Here is a 27,013-nt window from a genome sequence, read left to right as displayed (position 1 = left end):
ACCCTGGGAAATAGAGACACTTGAAGGGTCTGCAGGGATGATGGGAGTTGTAGCGCCCTTAATCTCAGTAGCAATCCCTTGAAATAAGGGACTCAGCCTGTGCGGGCTCAAGTCTACCCTTGGTCTCCTATCATCGTCTAACCGTCAAGTTCATCAGGAACAGCTCAAGCAGCCGGTGTCCAACTGCTAAGAATGACGGCTTGATTCATAATATTTATTATTTGTACCCCGCCCATCTGGCTGGATTTCCCCAGCCATTCTGGGCGGCTTCCAACAAAAATCAGATACAAAAATATCACACATTAAAAAATTCCCTAAAAAGGGCTGCCTTCAGGTATTTTCTGAATGTCAGGTAGTTGTTTATCTCCTTGACCTGTGATGGGAGGGCGTTCCACAGGGAAGAGAATATTCACTGAAGGAGGGGTTATAATGGCATCGGTAATATATTTGCTTCAGATAATTTCCCATATATAAATATATTCTGTTATACAAATTAAAATACTCAATACTCAATATCCTTGAAATATCCATGACTTCCCTCCTTCTCTTTCCATGGTTCGTTTTGCATATCATAAATCCCTGCATATTTTACAAAAGCTAAACCATTCAATCTTCCATTAGTACATCCATCAAACCTTATTTACACCTGTTGAATTTATCTTAATGCTGCCAACGTTTTCAGATGTACACAATTCCCCCCCCCATATATTCAATAAACATTTTCTAGTCTTCTCTAAATGTATGTTCTTCTTGTTCTCCAATTCTGTATGTTAAATCTGCAAGCTGTGCATATTCTGTCAACTTAAGTTGCCATTCTTCTTTAGTTGCTGGTTTTTCATTTTGGGGGTAACAAAACACAAGCCATAGTAGTGGCATACATAAATAACCTTTTTTTACACCTGGGAATTTCATTCTGAATTATCCCCAACAGAAAGGACTCTGGTGTTTTTTTTTAAAGTACTTTTAAACATTTTTTTTAATTCATTGTAGATTATTTCCCAATACTCTTTTACCCTTTTACAAGTCAACCACATGTGAAAGAACATTTCACCCACCTCTTTGCATCTCACTTTCATAGCTGTCAAGTCCCCCCCCCTTTTTTGCGGGAAACTCCCTTATTCCAAGCCGTTTCCCGCTGCTATCCCTGATTTTTTATATCCCTTAAATTTCCCTTATTTCAAAGGGAATATTCCTCTCCCCAGGCACGTCTCTACCCTGTGGTGCCAGTGGCACGGGGAACCAGGGCTGGGCGGCAAGCTGAGTGTCCGGGAAGGAGAGTTTGAGTCCGGGGAGAGCAGAGCTTCTCCCCCTCTGCAATTCTAGAGCGCCGCTGAGGGAGGAGGAGGAGCTGGAGGAGGAGGAGAGTCCACCACCCACCCACCTCCCTGGCTGTGCAGCTGGAGGACCATGCTAGGGAAAGAGGCCACGCTTCCCAAACTTCCTGCCCCTCGTTCCTCGACATCCGGCTGCCGAGTGCGCGCTAAGTGTGAGGAGCGAGGAGAGAGCCGCGTCAGAGACCCTTAAAAGTTCTCCTGGATCTGAAAGTGAACTATCGTGCAGCACAGGAGAAAAACACTGAGAGGTGGGCTCCGTGGGTTGCCCATGAAGCCGCCTGGACCTTTAACTCCCACCCCACCCGCGCCTCTTTCTCGCTCCATCGCCCCCCATCATATATGCAGGGACAGCAAGAGCTGCGTGGCTCGTCCGGGGAAGGAGGGGGGGCAAAGCAGGCAGAGACAGGAGGAGACGGCGAGGGAGGCTTTTTTTGATGGGGGTGACGTAGAGAGCTTTCTCTCCTTCCTCCGGTGGGTCTCTAACCCCCACCCCCACCCCTAGATTTGTTCCTGGTGAGTTCTGGCAGCTCTTTCTCTAGAAAAATAGCACTGGGAGGACATTAAGCATCATATTGTTTGGTCTACATAGTAGGCAGAAGACCAGAGGCCTGCCTTAAAAGGAGTGGTGAGGAACTTTGTTGTCCAAGAGTGGTTGCGACTCAATGTTCTTCTCTGAGGGGTTGTCCACACTGGAGTTTAATGGGAATTTAAGGTTTCTTATGTCTCTGTTTATTTAGCAATGCCCTCATGATGCCCTCCCCCACTCAGCTCCTATCTCACACATTCTCACTTGTAAATCGGGTTTTCCCAATCTGAGAATAAGCCTAAAAGGGGGAACAGTGTGTGTGTTGCCAAACCAGTCAGGCCCGAAGGGATTAGGATGGTTCTGACAAGAGGAGAGAGGTGAGAAGCCGGTTGCAAATTATGGTCCCCCCCTCCCCATCCTGCTTTATAGGTGTAGAGGTCCCTTATCCCGTAAGAGAAAACCTTTTGGGAATGGCACATGCAGGAAGAGAGGAGCGAAATCCATCCATCCATTTGTCAAAAAATAGCAGGTCAAGAATAAATACTTGCTTTCTTTTTTATTGTATTGCCATCTGCCAGCCATTCCTTGAAACTACAGGCTGGGATTTAATCGGTGCCAGATTTATGTATAGGCTAAGTAGGCTGAAGCCTAGGGCCTCTAAATCAAGGGGGCCTCGTCAGCCCTCCCGCTCCCCAAGACTTCATGTGAGGGCAGGACAACTTGGGCCTCTAAATCTAGGGGGCCTCGCCAGCCTGCCCGCTCTCCAGTGCCACAGTCTCCCCTCTCCCAAAATTGTAAACCCAAGACTTAATGCAAGGGCAGGGCAACTCAGGCCCAGCAACTATTAGATTCAGCTATTAGATTCAGGGCTACCCAGTGGGGCCCAATGTGAAGCAGTGGGGCACAACTTGATTTTTTTTTGTAGGGCCCCAGTTCACACCCAAAGTCTGCAAAATCTTATAGATATAAATAAAATCCACCTAGATTGCCTTGGTGCAGGGGGCCCCTTAGGAGTGGCCCGCGGGGCCCAAGTTGGCCCAGTTGCTCCAATTGCCTTAAGGTCAGCCCTGATGAGACTGTGTAGGGGTTGGACTGACAAGCCCTGCACCTTCTAGGTCCCTGGTGTCACCATTCAGAGTACAGACTCAATGACTTGTTATGGAAATAAAGGGGGGCACTTATTAGAAATCAGTTTTGTCACCTCTTCCCCCCAAACCCTGAGACAATGAGCCCAGCCACCTTTTATTCACAGTCGCATAAGCACTACACTACAGCATGGCCTGCACCCAATCTTGTTTTTGTACAATCTTGTTTGTCCTCAGGAACCAAAATTATATTATCAACATATACAAGCAGAAAAGTTGTTTTCCTTCACTTGCAAGGAATCATACAAAACAAAGTGGCACCAATAAAGAAACGTTCCAGTGTGGCAACAGAAAGCTGTTGCAGTTGATCAAAACTATCCAGCAATATCAAGTTATAGGAAAACTGGTGCTATTAACAGTAATCCTTCTGGTTAGTTAATTGGTTTGGCAACTTTCAGGCACATGATGTGTGATGCTAATTATTTTCCCCAAGAGTTAAATGATAAGTGATCAGAGGCAGCTACCGGAGAGCTATGAGATTCAGGTGAGGGTTAGATGACTTGTCAATCCCTGCGGCCTGCCCAGGCCTAGCCCATCTCTTTCTATTCCTGTACGTTGTCGCCCACAGAGCGCAACTATGCTCAAATTGACAAAAAGGCATTTCTCTTTCCCTTTAACTCTTTACAGCAGCGTGCATCTGCGTGGCACGGAATAAAATTTTTCTGCTGGTGCAAGGATGAGCATTGTTGCCACAGGATTTCTGCCCCTCCTTCATACCCATGCCATCCCCGAATCTATGGGCGTAGCCAAGGGCAGAGAGGTAGCTCCCACCTCCAAGTAAATAAATAAAAGGAAGTAGAAATAAGTAGAAAATGCTCACTGAATATACCTCCTTTGCCTCTAAGTAGCTTCCTTGCCTTGGCTTGTTGGAAGCTTTCCTGAATTGTGGCATTTTTTTTTAGCAGAGGCTGAAACACTGAACTCAGTAGGACCTACTTCTGAGTTAGATATGTAATCCACTGTAATTCCACTGTAATCACAGACAATTTCATAGAATAGTAGAGTTGGAAAGGACCCCAGGGGGTCATCTAGTCCAACCCCCAGCAATGCAGAAATATCAACTACAGCTTCCATGACGGATGACCAGCTAACTTCTGCTTTAAAACTTCCAAGGAAGGAGAGAGATTCCATCACCACCCAAGGGTTGTTTCTTTCAGTCAGAAACTTGTTCCTGGTTTTTAGTCAGAATCTCCTAAAAAACAACAACTCCAAGACTGCATGGGAATAGTTTTGCTATTCAGAATCCGCTCAGTGTTGTAAAGACATTACCAATTAGTCTACTGCCCTCTACTGAAAACAGCTTGTGTTTATGTCTGGCTCTTTGGTTGTGATCATAAGCTGATATAAAGGTAAAGGGACCCCTGACTGTTGGGTCCAGTCGTGTCCGACTCTGGGATTGCGGCGCTCATCTCGCGTTAATGGCCGAGGGAGCCAGCGTACAACTTCCGGGTCATGTGGCCAGCATGACTAAGCCGCTTCTGGTGAACCAGAGCAGTGCACGGAAACGCCATTTACCTTCCCGCCGGAGCGGTACCTTTTTATCTACTTGTACTTTGATGTGCTTTCGAACTGCTAGGTTGGCAGGAGCAGGGAGCGAGCAACGGGAGCTCACCCCGTTGCGGGGATTCGAACCGCCAACCTTCTGATCAGAGCCCTAGGCTCTGTGGTTTAACCCACAGCACCAGAATCTTATATGCATGTAATTACATTTCAGCTGCAGGGGGCAACAGTGGATTTTTGGAGGAATGGCACCAAACTGCAATGAAATGCAAAAAAGGGTGTGTGTGTGTGAGAGAGAGACAATTGATGTAAAACTCAAGCTAAAGCAACTATTCACAGCTGCACTGACTGGTGATAAAGTCACCATCCCAAATTTGTTATGTTAATTAACACCTGCAATGAAATTGAGAGCCAGCATCTTTATCCAAGCTTCAAAGGATACATTTCCAAGTGAGCAGCTAAATTAAGTTTCTAATTTAGCAGTTTCAGGCTAATCTCCCTCCTTTTGAAATGCAAAGTTGGAGGATGCCCAACATTTTTATTGGCAGGGTTTCCCCTCTCTTTAACAAACTGATGGCAGGCAGAAATTCAACAGGAGAAGCTTTTCAACCACCTTAGCTTAAACTCCCTGCTTGGAGAGGCTTTACTTATCTTTATTTTTGCAAACACATGAACTCTGCGAGAGGAAGAAAGTGAAGAAACCTGTAAAGGAGTTTATGTGAAAGAAGAGGTAAAATGTGCAAGGTGAGGAGGGATAAAGATTAATATATTTTTCGCATATTTTTTAGTGTGCCGCGGAACAGTGGTTGAAAAACACTGTATTATTTTACGCTAAAAAATAGAAATGGATTCATCAGCATTTCTTCCCTCTCTTGTGAAGCTTTCACCCTGTACTTGTGAGGAGTGAGAGGAATGCAGTGGTCAATGTTGGTGCGAAGGAAGGTTTGTGCACTTCTTTCACAGAATCCTAGAATGGGAAGGGACCCCGAGGGTCATCCAGTCCAACCCCCTGCAACAACCTGTAAGGTTTAAGTGCTAAGAATCAAGGCAGCAGCCACAGGGAAGGAGGGTGGGGGGCTGTGATGGCAGAGAAGGGGACGTGGTGGTACCCAAAGGTTAGAGGTTCTGCATCATCATGGTTCTTACTGGCATTGGTTGGAGTGCAGAGAGATAAGGAAAGATCGTATTCCCTCATACCAGGGGTAGGCAACCTAAGGCCTGAGGGCCAGATCCAGTCCAATCGCCTTCTAAATCCGGCCCGCGGACAGTCTGGGAATCAGCATGTTTTTACATGAGTAGAATGTTTCCCTTTATTTAAAATGCATCTCTGGGTTATTTGTGGGGGCTGCCTGGTGTTTTTACATGAGTAGAATGTGTGCTTTTATTTAAAATGCATCTCTGGGTTATTTGTGGGGCATAGGAATTCATTCATTCCCCCACCCCCACCCCCAAAAATATAGTCCGGTCCACCACATGGTCTGAGGGACGGTGGACCGGCCCACGGCTCAAAAAGGTTGCTGACCCCTGCCTCATACAAACCCGCCCATGTCCTGAGATCTTCAGAAGAGACCCTTCTCTCGGTCCTGTACCCTCAGTGGCACGCTTGGGGATGGGCGCACAACTTTGGAACTCCCTGCTTAGGGAAGCTACGCTGGTTCCTTGCTTGCTGCCTTTCTGCTGACAGCGGAAGACCCTTCTCATTCCACCAGGCTTGGGGGAACTGACTGGTTCTAGTGAAGGGGCTGGGGGTGTGCTATATTTATTGCAACTATCTGCCTTTTTAAATGTTGCACATCCTATTTCAATCATGTTTTTATTGCGGTTATCTGCTTGTTTTTAATAGAGCCCCCTCTATGATCAAAACATATAATATTTGGTATTCAATTATTTCCCTTCTATCCATTTAACTGTTCTTATTTTTAAGCCACCTACACACCGCTTGATTGTAAAAATAAAAAAAACAAAAAAAACTCTTAAAGCAGTTATTTAACTTTAAACATGCAGCTTTTATTTTATTTTTAATTTTGCTTTTGTATCTGGCAACCAATAAGCACCAGTGTTTGTTACTTTCACACACACACACACAAATATTGGCAGAACCCCAATATATTTCTAACGTAGCGGTTTCAGGGGAAACTGCATTATTATTGTTGCTACTGTTATTTTTAAACACACACACACATATGCTACTGTTATTTTTAAACATTTAAAAATATTTAAAAATAACAGTAGAAACTATATTTATATATGTATATATTTCCTACTGTAATTTTTAAACAATTACATATAGCAGTAGCAATAACTACTGAAACCGCTACGTTAGAAATATATTGGGGTTCTGCCATTTCGTCTCCGGACTGACTTTCCTTACAACGGAGGCGAAAGGGGCAAATAGCTCAGACCGTAGTAGAGCATGGAACTCCGAATCTCGGAGTCGCGGGTTCGAGTCCCGACGTTGGACTAAAGAACTCTGCCTCGCGAGGGGGGTTGGACTAGATGACCCTGGGATGTCCCTTTCCCCCAGCTGCGCAAGGCATTCCTGAGCCGACAACTGCCGGGAGCCGTTCCCCTCGAGAAGCCCGCAGAGCGTCACTCTATTCTTTCCCTCTGCTATCTCTCTAGGGATTCATTGACTCGGTAGTTTCCCGCGAAAGTGCCGCTATTTTTTTTCCCCATCCCCTCTTCTCGCGATATTTGGAAAGCGCGCGGATTTTTTTTTTTCTTCCCCGCCCACTCCGCCGGAAGCGCGGCGAGGCGTTCGAAACCCGGCGCGAGTCAGAAGCGGCGGCGCGATGCCCGTGGAGGAGAACGGCGGAGCCTCGTCCGGGAGCGACGCAGGTGAGGAGCCGCGCTCTCTCCTCAGGGTCCGGGGGGGATGTTTATTGTGGGTGCTTAAGGTGGCTCCTGAGCATGTGCAGAGCGCTCTCGCTCTCTCTCCGCCTCGCCCCCCCCCAAGCAGAGAGCCCGGGAAAAAAATCCCAACAGCAGCAGCGCCCTTCTTTTTATCGCTTATTGTGGAGGCGAGGCTGCCTCCCCCAAGGTTGCCCCAGAGCATGTGCAGAGTGCGCTCCCCACCCCTCACCCCCCAAAAAAGCAAAACACAAAAAAACTCGAGAAGCCATCGGGCAGCGGCGCCCTTCTTTTTTCTCATTTATTGTTCTTTGCACGCCGCCATTGCTTTGGCTCGATGGTAGCTTTGGAAGCCTGGAGGAGCTCTCTACCGTATATATATATATATATATATATATATATATATAGTTACAGGTAGGTAGTCGTGTTGGTCTGCCATAGTCGAAACAAAATTAAAAAAAAAATTCCTTTCAGTTGCACCTTAGAGACCAACTAAGTTTGTTATTGGTATGAGTTTTCGTGTGCATGCACACGTCTTCAGATACACTTCTTCAGATTCTTCAGGTATCTGAAGAAGTGTGCATGCACACGAAAACTCATACCAATAACAAACTCAGTTGGTCTCTAAGGTGCTACTGAAAGGAATTTTTTTTTAAAAAAATTGTTATATCTACCGGTATATAGATATAGATATAGATACACAAGAGTGGGGGAAGTCAGAGAGGTGAAAAAATATGGGGCTGGTGTTGGTGGGATTGTAAACTCCTTCATGAGGATAAATCGGAATTTAGCAAAGTAAGGTGCAGATTTCCTCCCCCCCCCCCCAGAAACAAACAAACAAGCAAACAGAAAAGTTTGTAGCACTGATCCTCAAGCCAAAGTACAACTTAACATGCTGCTGCTATTTTCCACCTCATTTCGCTTTGTAGCTGGTGACCGGTATCCATTACTTGGTTGTTTGTATTGTTCTTGAATGAATGCTATACTGTAGTATAAAGAGACAACAACGGGGACAATGGAAGAATTCGGGAAATAGATGGTGGCAAAGATAGAGGATTCCGGAGCTAGAACCAATAAGTTCTGTGTTTTATATATGGTGTGTGGATGTGTGTGTGTGTGTATTTATTTATTTGCATTCTGCTTCCCCCTCCTGCGGCCTGCTTTTATTTTTGCCCATGTTAAAGTGTGCCATAGACCCCTGTTAGCGGTTTCCTAGTCATTTCTTGTATTGTGTTCTCGTTTAGGACACCTGCAGAAAGACATGGGTGCGCAAGCTGGAGCCACCGAAATCACAGCAGCGATGCTACAGGAGGAGAAGCAGCTTGAGGCAGAAGGAATAGAGGAGGAGAGGCAGATAATGGAGAAGGTAAAGTGTGTTTGCTGCAAGTTGTCCAAGGGGAGTTGTGAGTTTAGGGGATGGGGCATGCAGTTATTAATAAACAGTAACTAGAAATCCTTTTATTTGAAGTATTTGTGCCCTATCGTTCCTCGTAAAAGGCTTCTGGGCAGCTCAGAATAACCCAAGACATAAACTATATAATAAATAAGAAACGCAGCTTGCGTGGAATTAAAAGCAGTCACAGTTGGCTTTGTGACAATGCTGCAGTCCAAACCAAGGTGATTTTTAGATACTTGTTTCAGCTTGCAGGTTGAAAAATTTGCTGTAGGCATTGAAGTGAGATCCCTGCTACCTGGTACTGGCTTGTTGTAAAAATCCCATAATCTGTTAAATCACTTAAGAACGGATCACACCAAAGGCCTGTCTCCCCCATCCGGCATCAGTTTTCCCCGCAGTGGCCATCCAGATGCCTCTTGAGACGTCTGCAAGAAGGGCAATAGGCCTGGTAAATCATGCCCTAAGTTATCACTTGCCTGATGGAAATAGTGGGTCATATCTAGGGCTGTATGCACAGAGCTCACACAATGGGACTTCCATTTCGTCTCTCCCCCAACCCTCTGTAGCAGATTTCGAGGGTGTGCAGGGGGCTTCACAGGAGAGGTGGGGAAAGTTCCATTGCACATGTTGAATTGGAGCATTTGATACAGCATAAAGTTCTAGGTTACTTAAGAGCTTTTAAGAGATTTAACATAAAAGTGTAGAATGGAGCACCAACTTGTCCCTTCGAACAGCCCCGTTTACAGCTACCAAGGTTCCACCACGCATGCTCCAAGCAGCCTAATTCTTCAAGCCACCCTTGAACTGAGGATTTTGCTCCCTTCCTGTCCAAGGCAGTGAATGTAATAGAGCTGGTTTAGCAATGTGACCATAACTTACCCAAGATACAGAACCAGAAAAATCAAGGGGCATCGCAAGACATTTTTCCAAGGACAAAATTGTCACAGCCTTTCATATTCTTAAGAATTTTTGGGGGGACATACAGCTGATATAAATAGTCTGTGACCCCCTCTTTTTTGACTGAAGTGCCTGGTGCTTAATATCAACAAATTTTATGTTATTTCCTTAAGAAAATAGGTTAATCTGATGGTTCTCCTAGTTTCTTGGGCCCTTGTCTCCAAGGATGGATGATATGTTTTAAAGAATGGGAAGAAAATGTATGTCATTTGCTGTTTCCCTTAAATGTGAAGCCTGGCTAACAAGCATGTGATCAGATGCATCCTGCTTGCTTGGGCTTCCATCATTTATATTAAGGGCATGTTGGATATCCCTTAGTGTAGTCTGAAACTTTAAAAGGCCCTCTATAAATTGTTTGAGGCAGCTCTTCCATCATGATTCATGACTAGTGCTGTCCCAGAAGCTGATGTTGGTTTACCCTTACACTGTGGTTGACGTTGTGACCTAGGTACAATTATTGTAAAATACCGCATTTCAGATTTAAATTCAGTCAAACTGCCCGTCTAATTCTTTGGGGCAAACTCTCCAGAGATTCTTTGAAATGAATCTCTTGTATGTATTCCAAAGGGAGGAAATTCAGAGCATAAAATACAGCAGATGCAAAATGAGTAAAACCATGGCTTCTCATCAGGAAACTCTGGGCAATGTCGTAGTGTGAATTCTCTCAGGTTTAACACAACTATATTTCCAATATTTCTTGGGGAGAGCTAAAGAAGAGTTGAGTGACCTTGGTTTAATATTGGTTTCCTTTTCTATTGACAACGTGCTGTGCAATTTAATGGCTTGCATATTGCCACACTGAGTTACTGCTGATAACGGCTTCTTGTTTGTCCCCTAGGCTCGCATGTCCTGGGACAGAGACTCAACTGAAATGCGCTACAAGAGGCTTCAACACTTGCTTGAGAAAAGCAACATCTACTCGAAGTTCTTGCTGACCAAAATGGAACAGCAGCAGCTGGAGGTAAGTGTGCTCTAAAGTTGGAAGTGAAGAAATTAGACTTGTATGTCTTATAAAGGTAAAGGTTCCCTTGACCGTTAGGTCCAGTTGCGGACGACTCTGAGGTTGCGGCGCTCATCTCGCTTTATTGGCTGAGGGAGCCGGCGTACAACTTCCGGGTCATGTGGCCAGCATGACTAAGCCGCTTCCGGCAAACCAGAGCAGCGCACCGAAATGCCGTTTACCTTCCCGCCAGTGGTACCTGTTTATCTACTTGCACTTTGACATGCTTTCAAACTGCTAGGTGGGCAGGAGTTGGGACCGAACAATGGGAGCTCACCCCATTGCGGGGATTCGAACCACCAACCTTCTGATCAGCAAGCCCTAGGCTCTGTGGTTTAGACCACAGCTCCAACCGCTTTACATTAAAAAGGTACGCTGATGTGAGCCTCAGGTTCACATGCCTTATCCTCTGTGAAGAAGAGTTGAGAACCTTTCAGTCGCATTTATGATTAGACAGTTTGTGTTGTCTGAATCGAACAATGGTTACCGGTAATTTTAAATATTGTTTGTTAGAAACAAACCTTCAAACCATTGGTTATGAAGCTGGCTTATTGCAGCAAACCATGATTAATATTAACCAAAGTTTAGAACTCATGTGTTGATGCAGTTCTCAGGACATCTTAGTACAGCCACTGAGAGGTATCCATAACATTTTGGACAGTCAGCATTCATCAAAATAAAAACGAAGCTATTTCCATATTTGGTTTCCTTTTTTACTTGTGTAGACTCTTGAAAGTTCGATTCTTACGCATAATTTCAACAGCATTCATTTAACACTGTCTCTGAAAGTTGCATGACAGTACATGAAGCAGGGTAGATTTAGAGTGTTCTTGTTTTAAGCTTTTAACAAGTCTGCTATAAGGTCATTTTAAGAATGGAGATAGAATGGTTTGTTTCCCAGTATCACATTTAAATATATTAAATTCATTTTGCTGTACAAACATTCCCTTCTTTCAGATACCCACCTGCCAGCACTATTTCCTCCAGTATTTACAGAATATAGAATGTAGATGCTGTGTCTCAAAAATGCCACAGTAGTGGTTAAGGCGTAAAACATGCCTGCCTCTTAGAGTAAAGAAATAAAAGGAAACAAATTCTTACTTGCAGAATGGATGTTTCACAGCCATCGGGTGGCAAGTGGAATATTTCCTTAACTTGGTAGCAGCTTTCAGATCTGGACCCTGGATATAAACATGTCAACATAAAATGCCTGTATTGAGCAGTTTAGAGTCTTTTTGCTTGCTGTTAATAAGACTGGTAAACTGTTGTGTGCTTTCAACCTTGTTCTTATGGCGCATTGGACAGCTGTTCTTAGGGCGCATTGGAAAATCTGTTGCGGTATTTTTCGTCCCAGTTTTAAAATGCTTGAGAGATTTGGTGGATAGAAACATGTGCATTCTTTTTCTTTCTTTAAGGAGCAAAGGAAGAAAGAAAAGCTGGAAAAGAAGAAAGCATCACCCAACACTACAAAGGTAAAATAATTTTATTTAGGGAAATTCTTTTCTTTAGGGAAATATTTCTTTGGTGATAGTGGGAGAAAGTTAAGTCCCTGGTTGAAGGAGATAAGAGTGCCTTGGTTACCCAGGTGGAAAATGGGTAATTTGACCCTGTTGTTTCTTTTGGAAGAACCATTTGGGGCTGGAGGAATCCATAGCTTGTGGGTACTGCTTTTCCTAACTGTGTTCCTGCGTTTGAAGCTTGTTGCTGTAGCTTGCAGTGCTTCTTAACAGCTTTGGTTGGCTAAACCATCTGCTGGAAGTTAGAGACTGCTACTTGAAGACTTCTAAATATGTTCTGTGTCTGGCTGACTTGAGAAAAAAGTATTTCTGAAACCCTTTGGCTATCCAGCATTGGTCATGCACAAGAGTAGACCCATTAAAATTAGCGGGTTCGGGTAACTTGGGTCCATTGATATTAATTGGCCCTAACCCTAATCAGAGTGTTAACGCTAGGTTTTTAATTTTGTTTGCATTTTATTTTTTTAAAAAGATCAAATACTGCTTGATACAGTGAAGCAATATTTATTTTAAAACATTTATATTAAAGAGAGACTCTTGTGTGTACATAAAATTCTGTTGCAAATGCTGGTATGTTCTCTAGTTTCTGACCATAGTGCAACACACCTGTAGTGAGATATATATTTTTGAAGATCATTGGAGCAACTACCTATATTCCCCTTTTGCACTAAAGTATACCTTGGAAATAATTTGTGGCCAGGTTTTTATGTAAAATAATAGAGAATAATTGTTTGCCGCAGTGATTTCGTTAATCATTCTTATATAAAATATAAGCCTGTTAATGGTTTTGTCCTAAATGCTTTGCTTCAGAATGAAAATGATGGAAGAGAAGGCAAATTAGGTAAGACTTATCAAATTCTAAAGAAAAAACCTGTTGTGTTTTTGCTGTTAAAAGTTCAGCTGCTGATTCCTGTTCAATATTTTGTTGCAGCTGCAAAGAAGAGAGCCAGAGAAGAAAAAACTTACAGTATTTCGGAAGTCATATCAAAAGAGGTAAATAGCTAGGGTGAAAATCCACCAAGGTTATTGAGTGATTTTCGTGGCTATGTAGAGATTTGATCTAACCTTTTTCCTGATGCAAGCCTGTCCAGTAAACAACTCTGAATTTTCAGTTAGGTAGTATCTTTACAATATTTGTTTTAAAGGCACAGTGAGTTGAAAGGGGAACCCATGCTATCAAGGAGAACAGAAAAAGTTTTCAGTGGGTACCACTTATTTATTTTAATACAAGGTACTGTTCCTGGTGCATTCTGATTTGGGTAGAAGAGCTGGCATTCTTAAAATACAGGCATAGCTGGGATTTGATCCACTTGCCTCAGGAGGTGGTGTCTGTACCTGGAGGGAGCCTAAAATGCCATTTTGTTTCTTCCTCCTACCTGCATGCATGCATGGGCATGTTCCCAGGCAGCGCAACAGGATGTTGAAGCTATGAGCAGCCTGGGCATGCCTCCATAACCCTGTCAAGGCCTCCCTTGCTGTTCCCTGCGTCTTGGAACAACTTTAGCTAAGCAGAGTGAGAATAGTGGTTATGGGAGATGTACACAGATCACTTGTTCCCCTTCTAGAGGGGGGAAACAAACCTTGGGAGAAAATAATAATAATAATAATAATAATAATAATAATAATAATAATAATAATAATAATAATAATAATAATAATAATAAATTTATTGTTTGTACCCCGCCCATCTGGCTGGGTCTCCCATGACTGCTTCCAACGGGTTCTGGAGAAGGTTTGTTCATTGGCTTCCTGTCTCCTCTGGTAGCTTTCCAGTTCTTGTCCTATCTTCAACAGGAGAGAAATTGTTTGGATGCTCTGCAACCTCTCCTGGCCTTATACCCTTTTTGACTTTTGGTTCTCAACATGTCCCCTGCGCCAGGGCAGGTAGTCTCTGAGAAGGGAAGATAGGAGCCCAAGTTTTGTTTGCTTGATTGCAGAGAGATTTTGCAGAGGGGTCCAGTATCTGCAAACCTGGTGGAGGAGATGAGATTCAATATGCATTCCCTTCTGGGAAGCTTGCACCTTCAAATCTATGGCCCTCGAGAGCCATTGCTGGATGTCCACAGCGCCCTTTGTCCAAAGTGTGGCTGCTGATGGCAGGTGCCTTGCCCATTATCTGGTGCTTCCGGCCCTTCACTGAATAGCTCAGTTGGTTAGAGCATGGTGCTGATAACGCCAAGGTTGCAGGTTCAATCCCCACATGGGGCAGCTGCATATTCAGTCCTGCATTGCAGGGGGTTAGACTAGATGATCATCGGGTCCCTTCCAACTCTATGATTCTATATAAAGAAGAATCTTTATTTGCATTAGCCACTAGCCATAGCAATAAAATGAAATAAAAATGTACTGAAGATAGGGGTAACAACTTAACTATACAAAATACATTTTGGAGGTTTACATCAATAATCAAATAATAGATTTTACTCTATTTGGTCCCACTAAAAACCTTGCAGTTTTTGCTGTCACCTAATTATCTTGATCTGCCAAAAGAAACGACACAGTAGCAATGGTTGAGCGACCTGGAATGGACAATAATAGAGGGGCAATAACCTGACTTCTCAAATCTTTATAAAGAGTCCAGGCCAGAAGCACCTGAGCCACTGACTCAGTACTGCCATCTTCACAGGGACATAACTGTTTTTCCAGTGGAATTTTTTGAAATTGACCCTCAAGTTACAGCCAAAGGCAGTATATTCATTCTTGTGAAAATGAAAGCACATCTATATTTTGGAATTGTTAAATTTCGCAAATAGGGTGTCGAAATGACTAGGTAGAAAATAATCATACCATGGACAAAATTTCCTTATTGTGGCCAGATTATTCTGTCACTCGATATTATATAGTCAGGTAAATTATTTGCTTTACTGAAGCCCAGCGTTAGTAACAGCTGTGGTGATAAACCAGAAAAGTAAAGCTTTTGGTTGACAATTTAAGTCCAAGAGCTCTCGTGACAACCTTGCAATACTAAGGGTAGTAGACCAGTGGGGTTTAAATTTATGCGAAGCCAATAATTAAATGTCCTATGCCAAATCTGTAATTCAACAGAGGGGAGGTTAGCCTCTAAGCACGATGAAGCATTTGGAATACAGGATGGAACAGGAAAAAATTGCCCTGTATAAAACGGTAGGATCGCTGCGGAGTTTGGGGTACAGGAGTGTTGATGGTGCTTCATTCTTCTCATTAGTCTTCTTGCACCTGCCCTTGCTGGACACAGGCAGATGCAAATAAGCAAATTCCACAGTAGAGATTGCTTCACTTGCTGAACAGGTTTTTCTGAACCCTTTAAAACACTCTGCTTATCAGGAGATGCCATTCCAGTAGCCGTAACAACCGCACTGGCAGCAGCAATAACCGCTTCAGATGGCACAAGAGAACTGATGGTACTTAGCTCCACACGATGTTCTCTTCCACTGTTTGTATTTCTTGAGAGCTCTTGCAAAGACAGGGTTCAGAGCCCTTTAGGCCAGAGCTTTCCAATCTGTGTGTCATGACAAGCTAGTGTGTCAGCTGCAGTGTGTAGGTATGTCATGCGAGTGTTCCCCGCACTCCTCCCGAGGCTGGAAAGGATTTAGTAGTTTAACCTCTGGTTTGCTAGTAAAACTGAATCACTGTGTCGCGAAATGCTGCGCGTCTAAAAAGTGCGTCACCAACGTGTAAAGTTTGGAGAGCTCTGCTTTAGGCCTTCTTACAAACGGGCACAAGCCCTTCTCATTGGAGGTTTAGAATCTCTGTTCCATACTTGCAGACCAGGCAGTCTGCTTTGTCTGGTGTTCCTGGACTCCTGGGGGGTACTATTGTCTTGTTGTCCTTCTACCTCAGGGGTCAGCAAACTTTTTCAACAAGGGGCCAGTCCACTGTCCCTCGGACCTTGTGGGGTGCCGGACTATATTTTGAAGAAGAAAAAAATGGAACGAATTCCTATGCCCCACAAATAACCCAGAGATGCATTTTAAATAAAAGCACGCATTCTACTCATGTAAAAACACCAGGCAGGCCCCACAAATAACCCAGAGATGCATTTTAAATAAAAGGACACATTCTACTCATGTAAAAACACGCTGATTCCTGGACCGTCTGCGTGCCGGATTTAGAAGGCGATTGGGCCAGATCCAGCCCCAGGGCCTTCATCCCTGTTCCACAGGGATGAAGTTAGTCCCACTTTCATATCATTGCACAGGAGATATTTGTCAACCTCTTCAGAGGTCCTCCTGTGTGCACCCCTGCCAAGTGAAGGGAGGCAGAAGTCCTTCTGATTTTTAGTGTTCTAAATAAACAGGTTTTGCAAATTAAGCTGCTGATTGTTTCTCCTGCCAGAAAGGAGACTTTAGTGCTGCATTTTCATGTGTGGTTTTTTTTTTAAACATTTGGATTTTCATAGTCATTTTTACTCGATTCTGTAGGCTGCCCAGGACCATATAAATTTAGTAAAAATAACAATGTCCTCCTCTCCTCCCCAGATTTTGGCTAAGGCTTAATGAAATTTTGCTTCCATGATCTAGGTTAGGGGCACAGTGTCCCATAGGAAGACAAACTGTGACAAAAGTATTGGCTGGATGTGGTGAGTGATGAACACCCACATTCTTTCTGATTTTTTGCTAACTGGCATCGTGCGTGCTCGCATGGAGTAAATATCTTAGATGTGCATTAGCATGCTCAGCAGTGCATATATATATTATATATGGATGGAGTGTGTGAATTATATTCATGTTGTGTTAAACGTGTGTGCCCTTCATTTCCAGCCATCTAGCCTTTTAATATCCTTTTTTTGTGGAATTTTATGTTGAAAAGTTCATTTTAAGTTGTCAAAGAATGATTTCAGTGTTGTGCTCTCTTTTTTTGGTAGGAAATCTTGTCGGCAGCAAAGAAAAGCAGAGTTGAAAATCAGGTATATCAGCTTTGTTTAAATCTTGTTTGCAAATGACACATTTCGTATCAACGCCTCATGTTTCGGTACATAAATGAGTGTGGCACAGCAGCTTTTTATTTGTTTCTGAAATGTCTAATTGTGAAATGTTTAATTGTGAAGATGGATTTATTACATATCAAAGAAAAGTAACTAGAGGAGAATCTAAACTGGGTTATTTTTAAGCTATTTGGTCTGAATACATGTCAGTACAACAGAGAAAGGAACATAGAAACTCCCCCCTTCCAGTCGTTTGTGGAGAGGATATATTTTAGAAGATTAGGATAAAGTGACATTTTGATGGCTTGGATTGTGATGATAAAAGATGCAGCGCATGAATTCATGTCTATTATTTTCCCTTTTCTTTATCCGTTTTAGTTCTCCTCCCCTTTTGTATCATAATGTTTGATGGCGTTTGTATTTTGCCTTTATTTATAATTTCATAGTAAGTTTATGAAATAATTGTCTATAAATGTCCTCCTGCAGAATGAAAGCTCTCCTCCAAAACTATGTGCAGAAGAACTCCAGAATAACGGGGACTCAAATAGCATAATCAAGGACAGATTGGCACAGGCGGTGCGTAACACTGCCAAGCAGTTCGTCGACCCAGTACGGAAATTTAATGGGCAGCCCGTGCCTTTTCAGCAACCCAAGCTCTTCACTGGAGGGATAATGAGGTGGTACCAAGTTGAGGGCATGGAATGGCTTAGGGTAAGGATTTAACTTGACTCAAAAACTTACTCGTTGTGTTATAGAACAGTAAAAGAAGCCATGTTTCCAGTTGGCTAGATCTTTGGTGCTGTCGCTTGTAATTAGCAAGTACTTGTGATACTGATCTCAAACATTAGTCTGATCCAAAATCAGTCATACGTGGAATAGATCCATTGAAGGCAGTGGCCTTAATTTCAGTGGATCTACTTGAGTTTGACAGCTGGATAAAAAGGTAAAGGACCCTTGGATGGTTAAGTCCAGTCAAAGGCGACTATGGGGTTGCGGTGCTCATCTCGCTTTCAGGCTGAGGGAGCCGGCGTTTGTCCACAGACAGCTTTCTGGGTCATGTGACCATCATGACTAAACTGCTTCTGGTACAATGGGACACTGTGACAGAAGCCAGAGCGCATGGAAACACCATTTACCTTGCCGACGCAGCTGTACCTATTTATCTACTAGCACTGGTATGCTTTTGAACTGCTAGGTTGGCAGGAGCTGGGACAGAGCAACGGGAGCTCACCCCGTTGTGGGGAATCGAACCGCCGACCTGATCGGCAAGCCCAAGAGGCTCAGTGGCTTAGACCACAGCGCCACCTGTGTCCCTTTTTAGCTGGATATCACCCATTGACTTAATGGCGTAGCCTTTTCTGTTCCATAAGCTCCTTAAATCTGCCTGTGACAAACAGAACACGTTAGCAGTGGTGGACTTGGGTACTGTGGGGCTCTGTGCAAGGGCAAAATTTGGCGCCCACCTCAGCCCTTGAGCTGCCTTCCCAAAGGCAGGTAAGGAGGTGCTGGGCCTCCAGAACCCAAAACTGAAAGCACTAACTAGGCTTTGAGAAAGAGGAAGGAGGACTCTAGGACCCTTCCCAGAGTGTGCACAACACTCACACAGCCCTAAATCCGCCCCTAGGTAAAGTGACCCCTGACAGACAATTAAGTCTAGTCGCGAACGACTCTGGGGTTGTGTTGCTCATCTCGCTTTACAGGCTGAGGGAGCCGGTGTTTGTCTGCTACCGCAGACAGTTTTTTCCGGGTCATGTGGCCAGCATGGCTAAGCCGCTTCTGGCGAAACCTGAGCAGCGCACGGAAATGCCGTTTACCTTCCCGCCGGAGCGGTACCTATTTATCCACTTGCACTGCATGCTTTTGAACTGCTAGGTTGGCAGGAGCAGGGACCCGAGCAACGGGAGCTCGCCCCGTCGCAGGGATTCGAACCGCTGACCTTCCGATCGGCAAGCCCAAGCGGCACAGTGGTTTAACCCACAGCGCCACCCGCGTCCCTAACTTGAGCACAATTAACGCACTATTCCCCACGATGCCCAATAAGCTTTTTGCTGAGGTTTGATGGTAGTGCCTGACTTAACAGTTACGGCGGCTGTTCCATTTCCGGCGGGTGCTGCTTCTAGAGACCCTGATACTGTATGGAGTAAATGGAAACTGAAAGCAGCTCAGCAGCTCTAAAACATGGTTTGCCTGTACTGTACATCGGAAGCTCAATCCAATAATCACTGTTACCAATATTAAGTAATTCTTGAAAACAATAGGCTGCTCTCATGAAAGAGCATTAACTGGATTGTAAATGTCGGGCAAGTCAAATTTCAATGATATCCACTAACCGGGTATAAAGAAAACATTTCCCCCCTCCTCTTTTGTATGCAGATGCTCTGGGAGAACGGCATCAATGGCATTTTGGCTGATGAAATGGGCTTAGGGAAGACAATACAATGTATTGCGACAATAGCACTGATGATAGAGAGAGGAGTCACTGGGCCATTTCTGGTATGTGGGCCCCTGTCCACGCTTCCTAACTGGATGGCAGAATTCAGAAGGTTTACTCCTAAGGTAAAAATGACTTTTAAAGTAATAGAACAAACCTCTTTTTTTATTAGAGGACGACATCCTGCATTGCAGCGGGGTTGGACAATATGACACTTGAGGCCCCTTCCAACTCTACAATTCTATGATTCCGGGGGGGGGGGGGGAGCTTTTAGCCACTTCCAAGGCTTCTGGAATTGGTCTGTCTCTGTGTTAAGGAGCTCTGCCAAGCAGTTGCAATGATGGGATAAGAACTGGGTATAAATTGTGACCTTCTCGCCCACCTGTCCCCTGTTAAAGGCAAGGTTGGCAGTGTCATACGCCGTCGGGAATGTACCTACGTTTGTTTCTGGGCATTAGTGCTTTGCTTAAAATGAGAGCCTTGGACCAAGGTCCATTTATTTCAGGATCGTCCAATCCAATTGGTTCATTGCGGTCATAGACCAGCAGGTTTTTTTTTTAAGATCTTAATAAATAATTATTTTGTGCTGGTTTTTAAGGCAGGCATGTCCAAAGTCTGTTTTGGGGGCCCTGTGGCAGTTTTATTGGTGTCAAATCCCAAAAAAAAGCTCGTGCATGTTCACTTCATCAAATCTGGCCCCCTTTGAAAAAAGTTTGGGCACCCCTGTCTTAAGGGCTTTTAATGTCTTACTTGTTAATGAGGATGGGAGGGGCAGCAGAGGAGGTGTTGGAGACACGGAAGAGGACCGTAACATTTAGTCAAATTCGTATAACTAAAAGACTCTTGACTGAAATATCCCTCTGATTGGACAGCACTTCGAAAATGCTGGCGTTTAAAAAATACTTAAAAACTGTAGGTGGTAGGTGCCATCTTACCGAGGCATCGCCTTCTGTATTTCTTGCTCAGTATTGCCTGCTTTTATTTGCTATTGTTGAAGACAATAACTTTATTCCCAAACATATGGAGAGAGTGCCTAACTAAATCTTAACTTCCGGGTGCTGCTGAGCTATTTTGGGGGAATCATGTTGGGGGTTACCCTTAAGGGTTTTTCTTGTTTGTTTCTGCAGACCTCAGGATTCCTCTCAGCTTGCTGATACCTCCCTCACGCATGAATGGGGTTTTTTTTTGGGGGGGGGGGGGTGGCTACATAAGCAAATGACATTCACATCCTGAACTTTGGATACGGAGGAAGTGTTGGGGGAGTTAATGGCATTTTAATACTGTACCCATGGGGTCTATGTAGGATTTGGTTGACGCTTGTTTTTTTAAAAATTATTTTAGGTTCCTATAATGCTGTATCACGGGACCCAGCAAGAACGGCGTTCGTTGGTTCATAAAATCCGAAAGAGAGATGGTTCTCTGAATGTCCACCCTGTGGTCATTACTTCTTTTGAAATAGCTATGAGAGACAGAAGTGCCCTTCAGGTGCGTAAGAAAATGCTATTCCACAAGTCTTGGTCCCTGGCAGAACAGCAGCTGATGCTATGTGTGAATTAGGGTGCCGTTAAATGTTGAAGGCTCAGAGTTATCAGTCTTGTGGAAGGTGGGCAGAATAAAATGGCATCATTGTACCAATAAAGGTAAAGGGACCCCTGACCAGTTGCAAACTACTCTGGTTGCAGTGCTCATCTCGCTTTATTGGCCGAGGGAGCCGGCGTACAGCTTCCAGGTCATGTGGCCAGCATGACTAAGCCGCTTCTGGCGAACCAGAACAGCGCATGGAAACGCCGTTTACCTTCCTGCCAGAGCGGTACCTATTTATCTACTTGCACTTTGACGTGCTTTCGAACTACTAGGTTGGCAGGAGCTGGGACTGAGCAATGGGAGCTCACCCCGTCACAGGGATTCGAACCGCCGACCTTCTGATCGGCAAGCCCTAGGCTCTCTGGTTTAGACCACAGTGCCACCCGCATCCAATAAGAAGCTACTAATCAAACAGCACGTATGGAGAATGATGAGTTGTGTTGCTACCTGTGGTAATCAGTGCAGCAGTGCTGCATATAAACTACAGATGCACTGAGGACAGAGTTTAAATTTGCAGCAACTATTTATAGTGAAAGACCGCCTCTCCTCATACGAACATGCCCAGGTTCCGAGTTCTTTGGGGGAGGCCTTTCTCTTGGTCGCGCCACCCTCGCAGGCGTACTTGGTTGGGATGTGGGAGAGGGCCTACTTGGTGGTGGCTCCTCCTAGACTACTTTGGACTCCCTCCCTCGAGAAGCCTGACTGGCTCCCTCCTTGTCTTTCTGCTGGCAGGCGAAGGCCTTGGTCCAATAGGCTTATGGGAACTGACTGCTTTTAATGAAAGGGCTGCTGCCATGCTGGTTTTATTGCAATTATCTGTATGCTTTTAATAGAACTTATATATTTTATCCTGTTAATGTTTAATTGTTTGTTAATGATAGGGGGAAAACAATGTTTTTATTTGTTCTGGTTTTTATCTGTAAGCTGCCTTGAGTCCCCGTCAGGGGGAATGGCGGGGTATAAATAAATATATAATAATAGTGGCTGTCTCTGTTAGTATTATAACATGTTAAATTACGTTTTAATTGCTCTTAAGTAATGAGTCCCGTGATGTTCTGGAAACTGCTCTTTTAGAAAACAGAATAAGGCAATATAAGCACTATGGCAAATTACCAATATATCACAGCTAACTAATCCAGACACTATCCTTTATTTGGAAAGTGTGTAAAGGACAGATTGACACAAATGAAAAGTAAAAGTATGGGGGGGTTTTTCCCTTTGCTTGTTGGAAATTTTGAACTTGCGCTTCTCTTGGAGGGGAATTGTCTCTTAACACAATACACACAGTAAGATGATGATGATGAAAGGTTATAAGACCTGTTTGAAATACATTAGCTTTTGGTGGAAAAGAAGGGCATATGGATGGATGGTGGGTTTTTTTTTTTAGGTAACCATTGACTTCTCTTCTCCAGAACCTGTACTGGAAATACTTGATAGTGGATGAAGGACACAGGATTAAGAATATGAACTGCCGCCTTATACGGGAATTAAAACAGTTTCACACCGACAATAAGCTTCTATTAACTGGAACTCCCTTGCAAAACAACTTATCTGAGCTTTGGTCCCTGCTTAATTTTCTGCTTCCTGATGTGTTTGATGACTTGAAAAGGTAAGCAGTGAACTCCTCTCTCTCTCTCCCCCACCCCCAGTGTTAAAATACGATATAGCAAATGTCTGGAGTTTGGTAAGTGGCCAACAATCCCAGACAAACTTCTAATACCTGAAAATAAATATATATCTTCAGCAAAGCAGGCTGTTCTTACATAGATTGCTCCCGCCGCTCTTTCCAGCAGATGGGGTTATGTTAAGAGGCATTTGACACTTCTCTTTCTGTAGGAAGAAGCCCCTTCCGTTTTGGACCCTGTTTAGCTCCAAAGCACAATGGCATTTTGTCACATAGCAAAATGTCCTGACTTTCCCTTTCCACCCTTCTGTGGAATAGTTGATGGGCTGTCCTTGAAGACTAATCAGTAACTTCATTTTGTCCAAAATGCAGCTTGCAGATTACTGTCCGGGATTCTCATGCACACACACCCTTCTTTTTTTAAACAGCTGCCCTGGCTGCCAGCTGGTTTTTAGGCCCAATTTAGCATTCAAAGCCGCCCAAGCCCCAAATACCTGAAATTCTGCCTCCTTCCCTACAGACCCTGTCGGGTGCAGAGATTGGCAGAGACGGCCCGCTTTTGGTAGTTCACTCCTGCAAAGACACTCCCTTGAACCATAATTCACAGATTCCGAGCTTTCATTTAAAGAAAGGCAAACTTTCTGGTATTTGTAGGACTTTAATTGTGAAGTTCTGTTTTAATTCTTTGCGGAAAAACTAGCCTGCTTCCCTGTTTTATTTGTCCAGTTCCCTTAAAAAATAATAATCTACAGGTCCGGGCATTTAGATATTTGGGAGCGCCGTATAAACTTATCCTGAAATGCCCTTATTATACATGTTTAGTTTTTTAAACGTGTAACATTAAGCTATTTTATCCAGTAATTGCAGGTTTTGCTTCGCATAGGTTTTCAGGAAGGGTACTTGGCCCACCCTGAAACCCTGGTTAATGCTGCACGCAGAGATTTGGGTGTGGTGGATTGTCTTACGGAAGGATATATTATTGCACTTGCAGGGGATTTAATTTTTGGTGTTGAATTCAGTGCCTTGATTATCAAATTTCTAGATTTTAAGAGGTGTGGAAGCTTTTATTTCAAGGAAGGGGTGAGGAGAGGTTGCCGGGCTTTCTCACTAGTGATTGAGCAGTTTCAGCTCCCCGCCTTCCTCTTTTTTACCTCCCTTAACAAGCAGAGTAAATTAGGGCGGCAGCAAATGCGTGCGAGTTTGGATAATCTATACATGCCTTTGCTTTCTTCAGCACAGAACCCAACTGCACATCTCGCCAGTTCTTAAATTTGCCCCCCCCCCATTTTGTTTTCTTCGCCACAGCTTTGAGTCCTGGTTTGACATCACTAGCATATCTGAAATAGCGGAAGACATCGTTGCTAAGGAAAGAGAACAGAACATCTTGCATATGCTGCATCAGGTCTGTTCCGATTGCTTAAAGGGAGCGAATCGTCTGAATGGTAGCCTGTTGTGGCATCTTTGACAAACTTATTATGACATACACAAATTCAAAAGCAAATGCCACAATAAATGTTAGTCTTTGTCGGGCCTCAACTCTGGACCGGCCTCACTAAACAGATGGTACTGACTTTTGATTCCTTTTGGACACCACGAGTACTAAATTTTCTAAAACGTTTGGCTTTAATTGTAAAATTTTACACTTGTACTAATTTTTGATGTGTGCTTGTATTGCATCTTTATTTTGCCTTAACCTTGTGTGTGCCTGCATATGTATACAAATTTTGGGAGCCTGTGGGGGTGGAATGGATTGTGGGTTTGTAACTAACCCCCAACATAAAAGTTCCTTGCTAGTCTCTTTGCTTTTGTTCAGTGTTGATCACGTCTACTGGGCCCCATGGGATGTAAGAGCATACTGGGGTACAAGTCGAAGCTTTTCCTTCAGCTACACACAATGCTTCATAGTGCAGTGCAGTGCGGGACATGATACCCTTTGAAACTAGTCATCTTTCCCTTCATAGGCTAAAAATATTTAAGCTGCATTGTTTAAATTGGCTAAAAATATTTAAGCTGCATTACAATGGTGAATACAAAGGAGTGCTTCACTTTACCAAGGGAGATTTAGCACACGGTTATATTTATCAAAACCAGAAGCGCTGTGCCTTTAAAGAAGCTTTTCCAGCATTTCGCATCATATATAAGGGATCTGCCCAACGCCATTTTCGGACAAACAAGCATAACACTGCACATGGCAGTGTGCAGAAACCCCGCCTTCGTACATTGTTGCATTTCCCTTTCGAGCCAGCAGTGTTCTATTATTTAAGCTTGAGTTGTTGGAAACTTAACATATTTCGAAACTTTCTGAACTCTAGATTTTGACCCCTTTCTTGCTGAGACGACTGAAATTGGATATTGCTCTGGAAGTTCCTCCCAAGCGTGAAGTTGTGGTCTATGCGCCTCTGGTGAAGAAGCAAGAAACCTTCTACAGTGCCATTATAAACAAGACCATTCGAAAGCTGCTGGGAAACAGTCAGGTGCGTGCTGTGATGCCCAGGTTATCCTAATCGTATCAACCTACATTTTGGCCTTGAATCCGTTTATTTTGGCCTCTGCAACTGCAGATGGGATGCCTTTCTGTTTCTGAAGACATTCGTGTGTGGTTTTTTTTTAAAAAAACACGTTGCATATGACTTGAAATTTGAGCAAAACACTAGAGCAAAAGTTTTCAGAATAAGAGAATATGAATATTGTGTGCATTTCTACTAAAGAAAAACCCCAAATGATGCTTGTTTTAATCTATTATAGGGAACGCTCAAAAGGTTTGTTCTGTTTTTTTGTTTTTGTTTTGGTCACTGAACAAGTTGGTTCTTATCACAGCTGCTTTTTTGGGTTTTTTCCCAATGCATCACAGTGAACTGTAGCAATGTTTTCCGCTATTTAGGAAGAAGCTGTTGAGCTGAGCTCTACAGGCCGACCAAAGCGGCGCAGTCAGAAGGTGGCTAGTTACCGTGAGCTTGATGAAGATGATTTTCCTGATCAACTGGAGCAGATGATGGCCGAAATGCAAGAGGAAGTTGAAAAAGAGAGGTATATATCTAACCGTGGCTTATGTACTTGCACTTAAACTGGTGGCATTTACAAAGAACCGTCACAGTAGAGAGTTGGAGAATAAACTGTGTCTATAAAATGTGGTGTTGTACAGATGATTGAGCAGTCCTTTCCTTACCTTACCTCTGAGTTCAGAGATAGTATCACCAATATCACCAGGAAGGACTTTCTGACACTTAAGAGCTGTTGGGATAGCAGAACGGACTCCCTGGGGAGGTGGTGGACCCTCCTCCTTTGGAGATTTTTAAGCACAGGTTGGGTGGCCAGCCATCTTGAATGGTCTAGTTGAGATTCCTACATTGCAGGGAGTTGGGATAACGTGCACATTTCATGCTAGAGGTCGCTGGCTTGAATCCAGGAGACAGCCTCTTGTCCCCCACAACCAGGGGCATCTGAGCTCAATGTGCAGACTTGCTACATGCGCCAACCAGCCAGCCATTTCAGGCCACCCTTCGCCCAAGGAAGCCACCTGACCAGTCTCCCCTGCTATTACCAGCAAGGCTCAGTGCCCTTCCTTATTTCACACCCAACATCCCTCCCAGCAGAGGAAGAAAGACCAGTCCACGGCCATTGTGAAAACACAGGCTGCTAGCAGCATAGTATCTTTTGTGGGCTTAGCTAGATTCCAGCTGTAGCTTGCATTGTCGTTTGGTTCCATCATGCTTACAAACTCGCTTGTCGTTTGCAAGGCCAGTAATAGAAATGAGTACGCCTTTGGATTCAGAAATCAACCTGAAGTTGCAGAACATTATGATGTTACTAAGGAAGTGTTGCAACCACCCATACCTTATTGAATACCCATTGGACGCTGCCACCCAGCAGTTTAAGGTAATTCCTTCCATCGCTTACTTAGGAGGCCTTTTGTTCGTTCCAGTGTTGTTTGAAGGGCTTCGCCTGATGGCGTTGCAATTTGATTTGCATAGAACAGTTTGTTCTCGTGAATGAAGTGGGTGAAGAGCTGTCGAAAGACTCATGTCAGGACTTTGAAAGGAGAGCTTCCTTACATCCCACAACTTCTCTCGTCTTCCAACCACCTTTGCACACTATGCAAAGAATTGCTGGCGCCGCCATTAGTCCAGCCACAAGATTATTGCACACCTAGCAGGTAGCGCAGTCTATAGAGGCGGCTGTGGCACTGATGCCCACTTGAAAATGCCAAGGCCACTGTTTGAGGGAAGCTACACTATTGTATCACTCC

At 43.9% G+C, this 27,013-nt stretch overlaps 1 protein-coding gene across 1 annotated transcript in view; it reads left to right on the top strand.

Moving 5' to 3' along the window:
- The first annotated feature begins 7,232 nt into the window (after window positions 1–7,232).
- The window catches only part of HELLS (helicase, lymphoid specific), a 28,151-nt gene continuing 8,370 nt past the window's right edge, over window positions 7,233–27,013 (top strand). The window contains exons 1-13 of the mRNA XM_033148040.1: window positions 7,233–7,343; window positions 8,600–8,721; window positions 10,547–10,669; window positions 12,124–12,180; window positions 17,069–17,110; window positions 17,615–17,839; window positions 19,502–19,684; window positions 20,901–21,044; window positions 22,556–22,752; window positions 24,073–24,169; window positions 25,080–25,241; window positions 25,649–25,794; window positions 26,505–26,643. Of these exons, the coding sequence (XP_033003931.1) occupies window positions 7,298–7,343; window positions 8,600–8,721; window positions 10,547–10,669; window positions 12,124–12,180; window positions 17,069–17,110; window positions 17,615–17,839; window positions 19,502–19,684; window positions 20,901–21,044; window positions 22,556–22,752; window positions 24,073–24,169; window positions 25,080–25,241; window positions 25,649–25,794; window positions 26,505–26,643 (1,683 nt within the window). The 5' untranslated portion in view covers window positions 7,233–7,297. The remainder of the gene's footprint in view (window positions 7,344–8,599; window positions 8,722–10,546; window positions 10,670–12,123; window positions 12,181–17,068; window positions 17,111–17,614; window positions 17,840–19,501; window positions 19,685–20,900; window positions 21,045–22,555; window positions 22,753–24,072; window positions 24,170–25,079; window positions 25,242–25,648; window positions 25,795–26,504; window positions 26,644–27,013) is intronic.

Source organism: Lacerta agilis, chromosome 5, assembly GCF_009819535.1.
Source record: "Lacerta agilis isolate rLacAgi1 chromosome 5, rLacAgi1.pri, whole genome shotgun sequence".
Taxonomy (NCBI): Eukaryota; Metazoa; Chordata; class Lepidosauria; order Squamata; family Lacertidae; genus Lacerta; species Lacerta agilis.
Note: the sequence above shows the minus strand (reverse complement) of the source record. Positions and strands in the feature narration are given on the sequence as shown.